Source organism: Propithecus coquereli, unplaced genomic scaffold (assembly GCF_000956105.1).
Source record: "Propithecus coquereli isolate 6110/MARCELLA unplaced genomic scaffold, Pcoq_1.0 Scaffold88, whole genome shotgun sequence".
Lineage (NCBI taxonomy): Eukaryota > Metazoa > Chordata > Mammalia > Primates > Indriidae > Propithecus > Propithecus coquereli.
Window position 1 is genome coordinate 1,184,066 of NW_012155062.1, and position 17,254 is coordinate 1,201,319.

The 17,254-nt window shown below is 35.8% G+C and overlaps 1 protein-coding gene and 1 pseudogene across 1 annotated transcript in view; one reads left to right on the plus strand and one right to left on the minus strand.

Annotated features, from left to right (window-relative positions):
- The window catches only part of SNX2 (sorting nexin 2), a 69,713-nt gene that overhangs the window by 8,094 nt on the left and 44,365 nt on the right, over positions 1 to 17,254 (plus strand). Inside the window, exons 2-4 of the mRNA XM_012664259.1 lie at positions 10,153 to 10,270; positions 14,988 to 15,151; positions 16,867 to 16,933. Of these exons, the coding sequence (XP_012519713.1) occupies positions 10,153 to 10,270; positions 14,988 to 15,151; positions 16,867 to 16,933 (349 nt within the window). The remainder of the gene's footprint in view (positions 1 to 10,152; positions 10,271 to 14,987; positions 15,152 to 16,866; positions 16,934 to 17,254) is intronic.
- On the minus strand, positions 5,707 to 6,109 carry LOC105826300 (annotated as a pseudogene).

Sequence of the window (17,254 nt, forward strand, 5' to 3'; positions counted from 1 at the left end):
TTATCCTTTTTTTTTTTTTTAAAGAGACAGTGTCTCTCTTTGTCACTCAGGCTAGAGTGTGGTGGTACAATCATAGCTCACTGCACCTTCAAACTCCTGGGCTCAAGCAATCCTCAGGCCTTGGCCTCCAAAGTAGCCAGGACTGCAGGCACATGCCACCATGACCTGGTATTTTGAAAATTATTTTTTGTAAAAGGGGTCTCGCTATGTTGGCCAGACTGGTCTCGAACTCCTGGCCTCAAGCAGTCTTCCCATTTTGGCCTCTCAAAATGGTAGGATTACAAGCATGAGCCACTTCACCCAGACCTTTCTTTTTTATTGATAGTATTTTGATGTCATATATATGAAATCATTTGCTAACTTAAACCCAAAGTCACAAATTTTGCTTATGTTTTCTTCTGAAAGTTTTATAATTTTAGGTTTTATATTTAGGTCTAGGATTCATTTTGAGTTAATTTTTGTATAAGGTACAGGTTGAGATTCTTTTTTTTTTTTGTATATAGATACCCAGTTGTTCTAGCACCATTTGTTGAAAGACTAGCCTTTCTCCATTGGGTTGTCTTTGCCATCTTTGTCAGAAATAAACTGACCATGTATGTGTGGGTGGGTCTGTTTCTGGACTCTATTCTGTTTCATTGATCTATTAACTATTTTTTTTTTTGAGACAGGGTCTCATTGTCACCCAGGCTAGAGGTAACATTGTAGCTCACTGCAACCTCAAACTGCTAGGCTCAAGTTATCCTCCTGCCTCAGTCTCCAGATAGCTGAAATTACAGGCGTTTGTCACCACCCCTGGCTATTTTTTTCCATTTTTTGCAGAGATGGGGTCTCACTCTTCCTCAGGCTAGTCTGTAACTCCTGGCCTTAAGTGATCCTCCCACCTTGGCCTCCCAAAATGCTAGGATTACAGGTCTGAGCCACTATACCCCTGATATGTTTCTTTCCTTTTTTTTCATTTTTTTCCTTCCTTCCTTTTTCTTTCTTCTTTTTCTTTTTTGAGACAGAGTCTCACTTTGTTGCCCAGGCTGGAGTGCAGTGGCCCAATCATATAGCTCACTGCAGCCTCAAACTCCTGGGCTCAAGCGATCCTCTTGCTTCTCTTTCCAATTTTTATGCCTGTTTTCACTTGCTTTAATGCACTAGCCAGGACCAGTAGTATAATATTGAATAGATGTGGTAATAGTGAATTTCCTTTCCTTTTTCATGATCATAGGAGGAAAATATTCTTTCTCTTTTATATATGGTGTTACATACAAGGTTTTTGTTGATGGGTAAACTTCATCAGATAAAGAAGTTCTCGTCTATACCTAGTTTTCTGAGAGTTATCCATGAATTGGTATTAATTTTGACAAGTGCTTTTTCTGCATCTATATGATCATATAGTTTTCTTCTTTAGTTTGTTGATAAGGTAGATTGTATTGATTGATTTTTCAAACGTTGACTCAACCAGGCATTCCTGAGATAAAACCCACAAAGTTATAATGTATTTATCCTTTATACATTTTGCTGGATTTAATTTGCTAGCATTTTGTTTAGGCTGTTGTGTCTGTGTTCATGACAGACGTGTGTGTAGTTTTCTTTTTCTTGTACTCTCTTTGTCTGGTTTTGGTATCAGAAATGCTGGCTTCATCAAATATTTGGGGAGTGTTTCCGCCTCTTCTACATTCTTAAAGAGGTTGTATGGAATTAGTCTTATGTCTTCCTTAAATGTTGATAGGGTTTACTGGTGAAGTCATCTGAACTGTAGTTTTGTTTTTTGAAAGACTTTTAACTACAAATTCAATTATTTATTTATTTATTTTTTTAATTTAGTTTTTTTTTGTTTTTTTTTGTTTTTTTTGAGACAGTCTCATTCTTGCCTGGATGAGTGCCCTGGCATTGGCCTAACTCACAGCAACCTCAACCTCCCCAGTAGCTGACTACAGGTGTATGCCACCATGCCGGGCTAATTTTTTCTATTTATAGTAGAGATGGGGTCTCACTCTTGCTCAGGCTGGTCTCAAACTCCTGAGCTCAACCTATCCTCCCACCTCGGCCTCCCAGAGTGCTAGGATTACAGGCGTGACAATTTTTTAAATAGATACAGGACTGTTTCTTCTTAACGAACTTTGGTAGCGTGCATCTTTTAAGGTATTTGTCCATTCAGTCTCAGTTAGGAAATTAACGGGGTTAAGGTTTTTCATAATACTCCTTTATCATCCTATTTTCATGTCTGTGGAGTCTGTGGTGGTACTCCTCCCTTTTCATTCCTGATATTGGTAATTTAGGTCTTTTGTTTGTTTGTTTATATATTAATCCGGCTAGAGGTTTATCATTTTCTTAGGATCTTTTCAAAGAATCAGTTTTGCTTTCATTGATTTTTTTTTTCCTATTTCTGTTTTGAATTTCATTGATTTCTACTCTTTATTTCCTTCCTTCTGCTTGTTTTACGTTTAATTTTCTCTTTAACTTCTTATAGTAGAAGCTTGGATCATTGATTTGGGACTTTCTTTTCATAGTATTAGTATTTTTGTTTTTTTTTTCTTTGAGATAGAGTCTTACTCTGTCTCCTGAGCTTAGAGTGCCGTGGAGTCAGCCTAGCTCACAGCAACCTCAAACTCCTGGGCTCAAGGAATCTTCCTGCTTCAGCCTCCCAAGTAGCTGGGACTACAGGTGAGTGCCACCACACCTGGCTAATTTTTTATAGTTTTAGTAGAGACAGGGTCTTGTTTTTGCTCAGGTTGGTCTTGAACTCCTGGCCTCAAGCGATCCTCCCGCTTTGGCCTCCCAGAATGCTGGGATTATAGTTGTGAGCCACCACACCCAGCCTGTAGTATTAGTATTTAGCTATTTATTTCCCGCTAAGCATTACTTGGGCAGCATTCCGTAAATTTTAATATTGTGCTTTTGTCTTCATTCAATTTAAAATATCTTCTAGTTTCCATTGTGACTTCTTTGACTCGTGTTATTTAGAAGTATATTGTTTAATTTCCAAAATTTGAGGATTTTCCAGATAGCTTTCTACTGGTGATTTCTAGTTAAATTTGATGATGGTCAGAGAATGTTTTATGGTTTCTATTTTTTTTAAATTTGTTTTAAGTTTGTTTTAAGTTTAGCCCAGAATACGGTCCATCATAGTGTATATTCTGTGTACACTCTTGAAAGGAGTATGTAGTTTGTTGTTGTTGGGTGGGGTGTCCTATAAATGTTCAGTCAAGTTGGTCGATAGTGTTTTTCAGGTCTTTTCTATCTTTTCCTATTATCTACCTACTTGTTCTGTCAACTACTGAGAGAAGAGTGTTGAAGTCCCCAAGTATAATTGTGAAATTTGAAGTGTTTATTTCTCATTTTAGTCTTTCAGTTTTTCCTTCATGTATTTTGCAGCTCTGTTGCTAGTCACATAGACATTTAGGATCATTATGTCTTCTAGGTAAATTGATCTTTTTATCATATAATTCTTCCCTTTGTTGCTGATAATGTTCCTTATTCTGAAGTTTACTCTAATGTTTATTTAGCATTCCAGCTTTTGATTGGTTGCATGACATTTTTTCTGTTGTTTTACTTTTAACTTATCTTTCTCATTAAAGTGGGTTTGCTATAGGCAGCATATTGTTGTGTGTAGTTACTTTTGTATCCAATTTGGCCATCTCTGTCTTCTAATTGGTGCGTTTAGACTATTTACATTTAATTTAGTTATTGTTGTGGTTGGATTAGATCTACCATTTTATTTGTTTACTGTTTTTTTTTCCTTATGTTTTTCCCCTATGTTTCCTTTTCCTCCTTTATTTGATATTACTTTAATGTTCATTAGTATTTCATTTTAATTTATCTACTGGACTTTTTGCTTACTATCTTTATGTATAAATATATATTTTAGTGGTTGCTCTACAGATTAAAATATACCTAACCTTTCATAGTCCAATTAGGGTTAATATTATACTTCTTCAAGTAAAATGCAGAAGTTTTACAACCATGAAGTTTCGTTTACCTCCTCTCCTTTATGCTATAGATTCCATATGTGTTAAATCTTCATACATTGAAAACTTTACCAGGCAATGTTATAATTTTTGCTTTCAATATTCATACATATTTTAAATAACTTAGAGGAGAAACATAGTCTATTCTATTTCCCCAGCTAGTTGCTATTTCTGTGGCTCTCTCTCCTTTTTTTCATGAAGATCCAAGTTTTTGTTACTTTCTCCTGTCATATAACTTCAGCCTGAAGAACTTCTTTTAGTGCCATTTTTTTTTTCTTTGAAAGCTGGTCTAGTGACAGCAGATTCCTATAGTTTTCTTTCATCTGAGAATATCTTTTATTTCAGCTTCATTCTTGAAGGATATTTTTAATGGATATAGAATTCTGAATTTACATTTCTTTTCCTTCAGCACTTTAAAGATTTTGTCCACTGTCCTCTGGTCTCTTATTTCTGATGGGAAATAATGCAGTCATTCTAATCATTTCCCTAAATGTAATTTTTTTGTTTGTTTGTTTTAGTTGCTTCAAGTTTTTTATTTTTTTATGTTTGCTTTTCAGCCACTTTTTATAATGTGACTGGATCTGGTTTTCTCTCAGGTTGTCCTGTTTGGAATTTGCTTGTTCTTGAATCTGTAAATTTATGTATTTCACCAAAATTGGCAAGTTTTTACCCATCATTTCTTGAAATATTTTTTCATTTTTTCAGCACTGCTCTGTTTCTGTCTCTGTTTCTAGGATTCCAGTGAGATGAGTGTTAAACTTTTTTATATTGTTTCATAGGTCCCTGAAGTTCTCTTCTCTTTTTTTCCGATTTTTTTCTTCGTTATTCAGATTGAATACTTTCTGTTGATCTACAAGTTTACTGACTTTTTATCTCAAGAACTATAAAGGGTCTGAAATTTTACCCTTTTTGTACACTAACAAATTAACTTGTTTTATGGTTGCTAGAAGACATGAGAAAGGACTGTATTCCTGAAAGCACAGCAAGCAGCATGAGTATCATGTTTATGCCAGTTTCCCTTTCCCGTCATGTCCCAGAGGGTCGAGGTGGATGGGCCCAGGTGGATGTTGCACCTGTGTTTGATTTGCGTCACAGCTGAGGAACCGAAGCCTAGGGAATCAAAATTATTTATAGTAGGTAATGTCTCCCTATTCTTTGCACTGGAGGAGACATTATCTTTATTATCCTGCACAGTAAACAAACCTGGTCTTTGCTTGGAAAAGAGACACTTATCTCTCTCTCCCAAGGTTGTTCACCATATTAATCTTTCATGAAAAGATAGTCCAGAACAAGAGAGTAAATGCCTTAGCTTGCAAGATGTACTAAAAACATGAGAAACCCCTGGAAAATTTATATACCGTTTGAGTCTCTTCTATGTTAACGTGCAGCCTAGGTAAGCCCATGATTTTGGTAGATTCATTTATAGGATTAAGAAATCCTCTTCTCCATTTGTCTTTTCTCCAGGATGCCCCACTTCCTGCTCTTTACCTCCCAGGGACCTCTCTTTCCAGTTCCTCTGGCTAGAAACATAAGCTTCTCTAAGAATTGTAGCTGCCTGTGACAGTACAGGCAGCTTGAGCCAGCCTTGCAGAAAAGCAATAAAAGAAAGGAGAGAAAATACTAATGAGGATTTCTACCCCTTTCTCTTCAGACTACTGGTCCCCCTTTCCTGGTTCAATTGCTCGGAGAATTAGATTTTCCCTCTCTCTTTTTTTTGTTTAATATTTAATGACCGAAAAAAAAAAAAAATCTAAAACCACAGCTTCTGGAAGAACCACTTGTTACTGCCCTCTTGTACCTCTCTTCAAACTTGACCTTGGCCTCCCATTGGGCCTTGCATTTAAGAGCAGGATCTCTGAAGACATCCTTGTTGATGACAGTTTTGTCCAAGGGGACATCCACAGAGTACCTTGTGAGATGAGGTGATTGTAGTTATAAACTTTCCCAAAAGATTTGATCTTTGACCACTTGGTGATCATCTTCTTGCCTGTGGCAGCTGTCACTTTGTGGGGGTAGTGATCAATTCCAGCTACCAGAGCATGGCTGCAGGGGTGGTCTGAGGTGCCATCATCAGTGTTCTTCATAATGACAGTTTTGCATCCAGAGTAGCATCCAGCTAGGATCAGCATCATTTTCTTGGATTTCATAAACTTGCCTATTTCGACAGCAACCATCTGGGCCTACAGCAGAAAGGAAGAAAAGACACTTCCCTTTCTTGGGGTTTTTGATGTCAGCATTTTCATCACTGCTACTGTCATGCAGTTAAGCCACTGGATCTGGCTTCAGGGCAGGGCCAGGAAAGAAAATGGGAGAAAGAAAGAAAAGGGAAAAGGGTTTTCCACCCATATTTTCTAGGTTACAGGGACCCCAAAGTTATGGCCAGAAAGACAAAGAGTTTTTCTTGGAGTTACTGCTGCCCACATCCATAATTGTGCATGGTTCTGCAGTTACCATCATCCTCAGGAAAAGCTGAAACAGAAAACAAAAAAAAAAACATGGAAAAACAGATCCTTGTAAGGATCATTTTTCACATTTTGGCTCCCTCTCCAATCTGCCTGCTGTTATTTACTCTTATGTTGTTGCTTTTTGTATTCTATCCAGCCAGAGTTTTTGGTGTCTGTTAGTGAGAGAGAGAGACACTATAGTGGGCCTTTTTGATCTTGGTTGGAATCCAAAACACTATGTTTTAATCGAAAGCCTTAAAATATTTCATTAAAAAAAAACCTCCACACTAAGTGATGGTGTGGGGGAATAAAAGAATATTCATTTATTAAGAATACTGATGTCTTCTCAGTTGCATATCTTTTTTTTTTTTTAAGACAAGTGTTTTTTTTGTTTTGTTTTTTGAGACAAGAGTTTTGCTCTGTCTCTCTGGGTAGTGTGCAGTGGCATCATCGTAGCCCAACTCCTGGGCTCAAATGATCCTCCTGCCTCAGCCTCCTGAGTAGCTGGGACTATAGGTGCACATCATGACACCTGGCTAATTTTTCTATTTTTAGTAGAGACGAGGTCTTTCTCTTGCTCAGCCTGGTCTTAAACTCCTGAGCTCGAGCAGTCCTCCCACCTCAGCATCACAGAGTGCTAGGATTACAGGCGTGAGCCATGTGCCCGGCCTTCAGTTGCGTATCTTGGACATCTGTGATTGTGGTCACACAGAACCTGTACTCCAGGCACAGAAGCTATCAGTGTTCCTTTCCACCATAACTTTCTCCTTTGCTGGTCACTCTCCACACTTCTTTCCATCCATTGGAGAACAGCTCTTCTTGCACTCACTAGGAGTCTGGAAAACATATGGAGAGGCAGGGACAGAGATATGTAGGTCCTTACAGACTTTAGTGAATGACTGCCACATGGGTGCTTCCTGAGCAATAAAGCACAGCACTCCAAGCTGTTGGTAGATGGACACCTAAAGGAAGTGTGTTCCTCAGCCTCTCTGTAGCGGTGTGAGTGCTGTCCCAGCAGCCTCTGCTGAAGTTGCCCACTGCCCATGGCATTCCCATTTTACACTCTACTCTTGGGCTCTGGTCTATGGGGCAAAAGGGGTTTGTTATATAAACATATTAGCTTTTCTTTCTGGAATTCTGGTGTCAGAAAACTATGATATTAGTATAATATAAATATTCTGTTACAAGAATACAGTATAGATTGCAGATAGTTTACTTGTATAATAGCTGGGTTCTATATTGCAATCTTCAACAGTCCTATCTATTTTAAAGAATTTAAGAGGGAAAAATAGTTTCTTTTAGTTGTTCAGACATTACTATTTTTGTTGCTTTTCTTTCATTCAGGCTTCCCTCTTATTTCTCTTCAACATAAACAATTTCCTTTAGCATTTCTTTTAGAATAGATCTATTGGTGATGAGTGCTCTTATTTGTATTTCCATCTGAAAACTTTATTTCACCTTGATTCCTGAAGGATACTTTTGCTGTTTATAGATTTCTGAGTCAATAGATCTGTCTTTTCAGCATTTTGAAAGTGTTCTGCCACTGTTTTATAGCCTTCATGATTCCTGATGAGAAATCCACAGTCATTTGAATTGGTATTCCCCTATAAAAATATGTTCTTTTTCTCTAGCTGCTTTTTTCCCCTGTATCTTTCATTTTCAGCAGTTTGTTGATAATGTGTGTAGGCATAGTATTCTTTGATACTATCTTTGTTGGAGTTTGCTGAGATTCTTGAATCTGTAAATTTATGTCTTTCACCAAATTTGGGGAATTTCAGCCACTGTTTCTTTAAATATTTATTGAACAGTCTTTCATCCTTCCTTCTGGAACTCCAGACATGAATGTTAGACTTTTTGATACTGTTGCTTAGGTGCCTAAGGCCTTGTTCATTTTTTTCAATTTCTTTTCTCAGAAGTTACCTTTATTATTCAGATTGGATATTTTCAATGGATTTATTTTCAAGTTCACAGATGCTTTCTTCTTTCATCTTCATTCTGTTATTGAGCTCATCCTGTGAACTTTTTATTTCTGATCATTTTTTTCAGTTCTAAGATTTTCAGGGGTTTTTTTTTTTTGTAGCTTCTATTTCTTTTCTGATAGCTGTCTTTTCATTCATTTCAAGCGTGTTTACCTTTACCTCATAAAGCATAGTTAGAAATGCTTTTAAAAGTTTTTTGTTGTTTTTGCTAATACATCCAACATCTGGATTATTTTGGGGGTGGCATCTGTTGATTGTTTTTTCTCTTAAGATTTTTTTTTTTCCTTTTTTTTGAGACAGAGTCTGGCTCTGTTGCCTGGGCTAAAGTGCCGTGGCGTCAGCCTAGCTCACAGCAACCTCAAACTCCTGGGCTCGAGGGAATCCTCCTGCCTCAGCCTCCCGAGTAGCTGGAACTATGGGCATTTGCCACCATGCCTGGCTGATTTTTTCTATTTTTAGTCGAGACGGGGTCTTGCTCCTCTTCAGGCTGGTCTTGAACTCCTGATCTTGCGCAATCCTCCCGCCTCGGCCTCCTAGAGTGCTAGGATTACAGGCATGAGCCACCGTGCCCAGTAGGATTATAGGCGTGAGCTACCGCGCCCAGCCTTTTCCCTTAAGATTTGAGCACATTTTCTGGGTTCTTTTTTATGACAAATAATTTTGGGCTGTAGCTTAGACATTTCAAGTGCTATGTTATGTAAACTCTGCATCCTATTATAATCCTCTGGAGCATGTGTTTTGTTTATTTTTTGTTTTGTCAGGCAATCAATTTGCTTAGGTTCATACTGTAAGTTCTGTTTTGCCTTCTGTAGTCAGTAGTTCTAATCTCAGTTCAGTTTTCAAAATCTGTCCTGGGCACCCATCCAAGAGAACATATACCTAATATTCCATTTTTATGAAGAGCAAAACCAGGAAAAATTAATCTGTGCTGGTAGAAGCCTTCATGGTAAAGAAAGGGAGGGAGCGTGAGTGGAGCTTCTAGAGGGTGCTGGTTTAACAGTATGTTGAGTTTTTTAAAATATCTAGCTGTACACTTTGAGATATGTAATTGTGTGTGTTATGCTTTACTAAAATGTTTTTTTGAGTCTTGGTTTTAACTATTACTAAAAAAACTATAATAAAACTAAAAGCTACACAGCCTAGTTTCCATTATATTGGTCATTGTACTTTCAGGTTAAGAAGTACAAAAATAGTCCTTAGCTTAGTTGAAATGTCAATGTTTTAAAAGAAGGCATATTTTTAATTTGAAACTATAGAAATTTTAGAATAATTGTAGTCTTAATTCAACTAGTAGTAAGCCTTCCTCTTACAGTCAGGGCTTTCAACTTCTTACTTCTTGCACATACAACATGTTTTCAAGATCTGTTGCGTTGCGTGGAATTTCGATGTTTGGGTACATCTGCCCCCACCAGGGGGGAAAACAGGCAATAACAAAAACAAAAGCATTGATTCTTAAAAATCAAGGGCTTGATCTGATTTCAGTTCTATTGTATATGACTATGTAAAGCATTAAATTTGGTTTTTGTTAATTGTAACTCAACATGATAAACTAGTATCTCTAAAAGAATGACTAGAAAAAGCTTTCTTTATTAAATCTGAAGTGACTTTTTGTTAAGAAAGGAGAAGATGAGCAAAAATGTGTTTTTGGTTCGTTGTTACCCTGAGAGGAGGAAATATAAATAGCTATTCTTGTTCTTTCCTTCCTTCTTACCAAGAGAAATTACAAGCAGGTAAGCATGCCAATCCATTACCTGTCATTGTTCTTTTTAACAGTCAAGTCCATCATCTCCAGAACCGTCTAGTCATCCTGCAGAAGATATTAGTGCAAACTCCAATGGCCCAAAACCTGCAGAAGTTGTACTGGATGATGACAGAGAAGATCTTTTTGCAGGTAATTGTTGTATCTTTATTTTTAAATAATGACCAATAGTAGTATATATTCTGTTAGATAGAAAATACTCTCTAAAACAAAACTGAAATTCTGTGTAAAGTGTTAGTGATAGCTCTTCTTGTTAAAACTTAGAAGGATAGGGAATTCCCAATTAGATCATTCTGTGAAAAATATAGACTGTTGAGAGAAGCAAAAAAGTGGTCCCTTCTGGTTTTAAGCATTTGAAAATAAATTCCATGTTATAATTGGATTGTTTTGGTCAGCACTTAGACTTAAATGCTAATGGTTGTGGCATTCGTACTTTAAGAAATAGCAGTGATTGTATTTTTTATTACATACAAGTTGTCACAAAGCAAAATTAAGCTATGGATTTAAGAATCTATTTCTATTCCATTTGTGTGTGAAATTTGTTTTAATAAGTTACTGTACCACCTTTTCCATTTTGATTCACTTTTAGGTAAGTAAATTGATGCTTGAGAAATGTATTTTTGATATGAGGGCAGGATTTGGTGTAGTCCATCCTTTCTTTAAAACAATTAGACTCAAACAAGTATCTGCTTTAAGATTAAATTTAAGGTACAAATTAATGTTTTAACATTAAAAAGCAAAATCTTCCTTGCTCTTGATAATACAAAAAATTAAAATAGTCAATCTTCATTTGTTTAACAGCTTAATGTACCTGAACTGGCTTTCATTGAGTTAAAATTAAATAATAATGGTTGGGTCCTTTTGTGATTCATAACCGTGATGACTGGATTTTCACACTAATGTGTGAGATGTGCCTCCCTCAAACCTTGTTACAATGTTGGCACATTACCCATCTGACTTGAAAAAGGAAAAAAAAATTTAATACTATGTCCTCAACTTTCATAGTGGTTCAGTAGTCAGACCATTCTGTATTTTTCATACAAGTGTGTTTAAGGATAACAATCTTCCAATCCTCCCTCCCGAAAGTCCGTATCATTTCCAACTTGCTCAGTTCCATGAAAAGTTTTTACCACAGATGAATTCATGTCAGAAAATTTAAGTGTGATACCAAATACTAAAATACCAATATGTGGGAGTTTTTTGGTTTTCTGGGTTGTTTTTTTTTTTTTTTTTTTTTTGAGCCAGAGTCTCACTCTGTTGCCCAATTAACCCAAGTTATAATATTCCAGTATTCCTTTTTGTTGCCTTTCTTGGACTATTTTCCAGGCGGTCCTTGAAAGTTCTTTCAGGGCATTTGTGTTTTAAGCTAAAAGATGACGTAAGACCTTTCTCTACTAAGCAAGTACTAATCTAAAATTGTGTGTATTCCTCCAGCAGTATAGGATCATTCATAGAGGTTTTGGATTGTCCATTTTATTAAAGACTCTTTCACCTTATAGTCTCAGAATTCTATATTAAGGAGTGTACTGAAACCTTACTCTAACAACAGAACTTTGTGTGTGAGTGTGTGTGTGTGTATGTATGTGTGTGCAAGGAAAGGTTTTCTTACAATATGCACAGCTGATCAGACAGTTAGCCAAGTGAGGACTATACAGTGATATTTGCCCGCTTAGTTGAATTTATAAAACCTTTATAGTGTTTTTGTCTACATAGCAGCCTGTGCTAAATTCTGTGATTCAGATATGGTCAATGTCAGTTTTTATTTTAAAAAAGAGAGTGATGGGGACTAAAGAACAATAAACATAGTCATCTGTTTGCTTTGTTAATCTACAAATATAAACACTTTTTTATTTTTTGACAGGGTCTCGCTCTGTTGCCTGGGCTGGAGTGCAGTGGTGTTATCATAGCTCACTGCAATCTCAAACTCTTGGGCTCAAGTGATCCTCCTGCCTCAGCCTCCAAGTAATTGGGACTACTGGCCTGTGCCACCACACCTGGCTAATTTTGTTTTTTAATTTTTGGTAGAGACGGTCTCGCTGTGTTGCTCAGTCTGGTCTGGAAATCCTGGCTTTAGGCAGTCATCCCACCTAGGCCTCCCAAAGTGCTGGGGTTACAGAAGTGAGCCACAACGCCCAGCAATGAATACTTTCTGTGCTTTATCTTTTATCTTAAACTCAGCTGTATTTTATAATGACATCATTAGGTGATCTAAGACATCCGATTATTTTTATATGAATGACTTAATACTATACTTGGTTCTTATTTATAATACATTTAAGCAGGTATATCATTTCTCCTTTTACGGAGGTGTGTGGTTCTAGGAAACCATAGTGTATATTACCAGCATGGTGAAAACTCTTGTCCAGTAATGAGAACATGTACTTGATTTGTTTCTCCTATACCAGAAGATAAAATATAGATATTATTCTAGTGACCTAGCCATTTGAACTTTAAAACCATAAGGAGGTTATATTAGTACATGTGCTAATATGTTTTTGGTAGCATTTCAAATAGTGTATGTCAGAAAGTGGTACCAGAAAAAATTCAACTGTCACATACATTGTAGTTATTAGCTTATGTAGAGTGTTCACCAAATGTTAATATATTAATAGTTAACTATAGAACTCCTCTCCTCCACCATTTGTTACATCTGACACTAATGCTTCACTGAGCACACCTCAGGAAACTGTCCTAGAGGAAGGTAAGTATGAGCAAATTACCAATCCTGAAATTATCCTAGACCTTTAGAACTTGTACCATGCAAAGAATTTAAGGCAGACTATTTACTGTTAGTAAATAAATAAATAAATCCTACTGTTTATGAAGCAGCATGTTACTCAATGTAAAGAGCACAAAACCAAAATGTGATTGAAAAATTAAAATGGGCGGGGCACGGTGGCTCATACTTGTAATCCTCGCACTTTAGGAGGCCACAGCGGGAGTATAGCTTGAGCCCAGGAGTTCAAAACCAGCCTGGGCAACATAACAAAGACCCCTGTCTCTACGAAGGAAAAAAAAAATTTAGCTGGGAGTGGTGGCTCATGCCTCTAATCCCAGCTATTTAGGAGGCTGAGGCAGAAGGATCACTTGAACCGCTGAGATTGAGGCTGCAGTGAACAAGGGTCACATCACTACGCTCCAGCCCGGGTGACAGTGAGACCCCATCTCTAAAAAAATTTTTGAAAAAAAGTTAAAATGACTTTATCTGTACTGATTTCCCAATAACATTGCTATCTCTTTCACAATTTTTTTGTCTGTGGATCTGTTGCCAATAACAGTGCCTCTTTCACAGATACTTTGGGATTTTTTTGTTTTGTTTACTGCTTGTTTGGTGTTTGCTTATTGGCAGTTAATTGCTCCTAGCTTTGATAACACTGCTTTTTTATTTTTATTGCTCACTGGTTTCATTTCTTTAAGAAAAGGATTATAAATACCAGCAATCTTCACAGCCTGAGTTGCATATAACCTTTTGTTTTTTTATGTTATGGTCATCTGTAATCTATTTCAACACCTATAGTCCATTTTCCTTCCTCATTACCATAGTTTGAAAGATTTTAGTTATTAATAGTTTCTACTTTTAATATAAAAATATAAGGAGATCTATGCCAAGTAAAGATCTCGTCAACGTGAGATAACCAGTAAGAATAGCTTAATAAAATGTTATTTTAGGTAAATATGCTATTACTACTATACTTTTAGACTATTAAAATTAAACCATTACTACTGTCCCAAACCTCTAGGAATCTAAGAACCTCAGGTTAGAAACCACTGGTCTGATCCTGTGTTTCCCTTATAGTCCTGCCTTCCCTTTCCTGTTATCAGTTCTATAGACCAGCAGAGCTGTGACTTACATTATGCCCACTGATTGTAATATTCACTTTCCTGGCTCTGCCTTTGCTTATGCTGTTATATTTCCTGGTCTTTTCTCTACCTGTCTAAATCTTCTTAGATCGGTTTCATAAACTACTCCTGATTTTCCACAGCCCTAAGTTATTGTCTCTTGTCTCAACTCAAATTGTAGTGTTTGTTCTGTAGTTTGTATAGCAATTAGGAACATTGTAACATTCTTTTTATTGTTCTCTTGGCTGTTTTGTCTTTTATTAATATTATTATTTAACATTCCACATGCTTATGTCTTGTTTTCTCCAACTAGATTGTAAACTCCCTGAGGGCAGATATGATATTTTACATTTCTTCATTGCCCTTAGCACAATATTATGTACCCTGTAGATGTTCAGTTTTTTTATTTGGTTTGATTTTTTAAAATGTGTTTAGTTACAGATTTTTTAAGTGAATGTGCATTTTAAGTTAAAACCTAAACACCTGTTTGCTTTGTGTCATATTTGTGTATCTAATGGTATCTAGTAATCTTTGGCAGTTAATTGCTTTGAATTACTAACTTGTGGCTTTTCTATAACCAGTTTTTACTTCTAGTTAAAATAGTTCTGGGTAGCCTTCCACCATAAGATTTGTTTTCATATGTATAAAATAATCATAATATTAGCCTGAATAAAATATTTGGAAGGTCAGTTACCACAAGCATAAGATATATTACAGATCCAAACACAAATATGGAATGTTTTCTCCTAGCCTTATCCCTGCCAGTAGTATAGGTAATTAAGCTGACTTAATAGGATTCTTCCTAAAACCAACAAATTAACTGTTTTAAAGTTATAATAAACAACCAAGGAAGGATTCATTAAATTCTTTTGTAATGATTATTTTAAAATATTATTTTGATATTTGTAAATATTATAAAAATATTTTTTTATAGTTCATTAACTGCTACAGAGAATATTAGGGGTTTGCTGCCAGGTATTCTTAACTAATTTGTTTAATTTATATCTAGAAGCTACAGAGGAAGTTTCTTTGGACAGCCCAGAAAGGGAACCTATCCTTTCCTCAGAACCTTCTCCTGCAATCACGCCTGTCACCCCTACTGCACTCATTGCTCCTAGAATTGAATCGAAGAGTATGTCTGCTCCTGTGATCTTTGATAGATCTAGGGAAGAGGTATAAGAAAATGTTTGTATTTTAAATTTATATGTAAATATATGTCTTTAATTCCATACCCAATATCACTTTTCTGTTAATCATTCCTAATCAAGCCTTTCAGATATTTTGGGAAAAGAACATTGGACTAAAGAAGTTAGGGGATCCAGCTACTTGTTTTATCTCCGCCACTTTACCCAGTGACCTGGGTATATCACTTACCTTCTTAAGTCAAGCAGTTCGTCATTTGTGGTCTTATGATTACAATTTGTGCCGGTCAGTGTTCCTATGTTGATCAGATAAGATGATGTATAAAAGTGCTTCAAAAACTGTTAATCACAGCAAAGTGGTATTTTGAGTAATTTTATTTAATAAAGTGAAATTTGTAATAAATACTGTTGATACATGGACATTGCTATCTTGCCTTTATTTTTTAAAGGAAGGAATGTATATCAATTAAAGATATATTCTCATGACTTGGCAGTAATTTCTGATAAAGTGAATTTGGAAAAGAGAAAATGATATGGAGGTTATTTTAATAGCAAAATTGTATATTTTAAATTCTTTCCTATAGAAATAGATTGTTAAAATGATTATGATTAAATAACAACCACATGTGAAAACATGAATAATCTCACAAACATAATATTAAGGGAAAGAAGGAAGACAAAAGAATATTTACCATATGATTCTAATATAGGAACGTTAAAAACGGAAAACTAATATGCGGTGGTAGAAGTCAGAATAGTGATTATGTTGGTGGGTGAAGGATGGGTTGTGACTGGAGGGAAAGCACGAAAGGGCCTTTTAGGCACTTATGGTTTGTGTTTTTGATCTAGGTTCTGGTTACAAAGGTGTGTTCACTTTTTGAAAGTTTGTTGAGCTGTACACTTATAATTTACATACCTTTCTGTGTTTATGTTATGATTCAAAAAAGATTTACTTTAAAAAATCTGTACAAGAAGGCAAGCTTGAAAAAAAGATTATGATTAGAAAAAACTTTTAGCTAATCAAGACTATTAATATTGCCTTGAAAAATTTGCAAAGTTTAATAATCTCTGACCTTTCTTCTTAAGAATAACAAAGCTTTCCTGCAGAGCTGCTATTTGAATTGCTTATTTACAATTCCATTAAAAAGGGCTCCTCTTAGTCTCATAGGATTATCATTTTTCCCACTTCACTGCCTTTTTTCGTGAACTTTATAGTTCTTTCATTGACTTCAAGAAGAAGATGTGTTTATTAGGTAATTAGAGAAATCATGATAGTAAAGTTGCTCTTAAGTATCATCATTTCTGCTGCTATTTAAGATTCTGTTGGTGAAAGTAATGACTATTCCCTGGTTATTAAACAGTAGAGATACAAATTTGAAAAGAGCTGTTATTAAAATTAATTAAGGAGATAATTACTTTAATCGGAGTCTGAAGATTCAGTATGTAGAACAAAAAAAAATCCACAATATTTATATTTATGCAGAAGAAATCTGAGGAGTTATAAGAACACAAGAATTTCTATCTTCTCCAAGTGATCTTTTTCCTGTTGTCTTTGTGTATTTTTTTTTTTACATAGTGAGGAAATGTGAAAGATTTTATTTTTCAGAAGTGGAGTGCTGAGTGGCTTTTTACATATTCATTGTGACAGTGACTCTAATAAAAGAATGATAAAATTACAGTTCTTAGTGTTATGACAATAATATAAATTGGAATCTTTGTTAACATCAAAAATATTATACTTTCTAGATTGAAGAAGAAGCAAATGGAGATATTTTTGATATAGAAATTGGTGTATCTGATCCAGAGAAAGTTGGTGAGTCACTATTTATCTATTGTATTTTGTACTCCTTTTTTATTAGTTTAGCTCTATGGTGTTTTTCTTTGCTAAATGCATCAGCACAGTATTAAAATTAGTTTTATTTTTAACCCACCCAATCACAACAAACAGAGTTTTATTTTTTTTATTTTTTTTTTTTTTTGAGACAGAGTCTCACTCTTTTGCCCGAGCTAGAGTGAGTGCCGTGGCGTCAGCCTGTCTCAGAGCAACCTCAAACTCCTGGGCTCAAGCGATCCTCCTGCCTCAGCCTCCCGAGTAGCTGGGACTACAGGCATGCGCCACCATGCCCAGCTAATT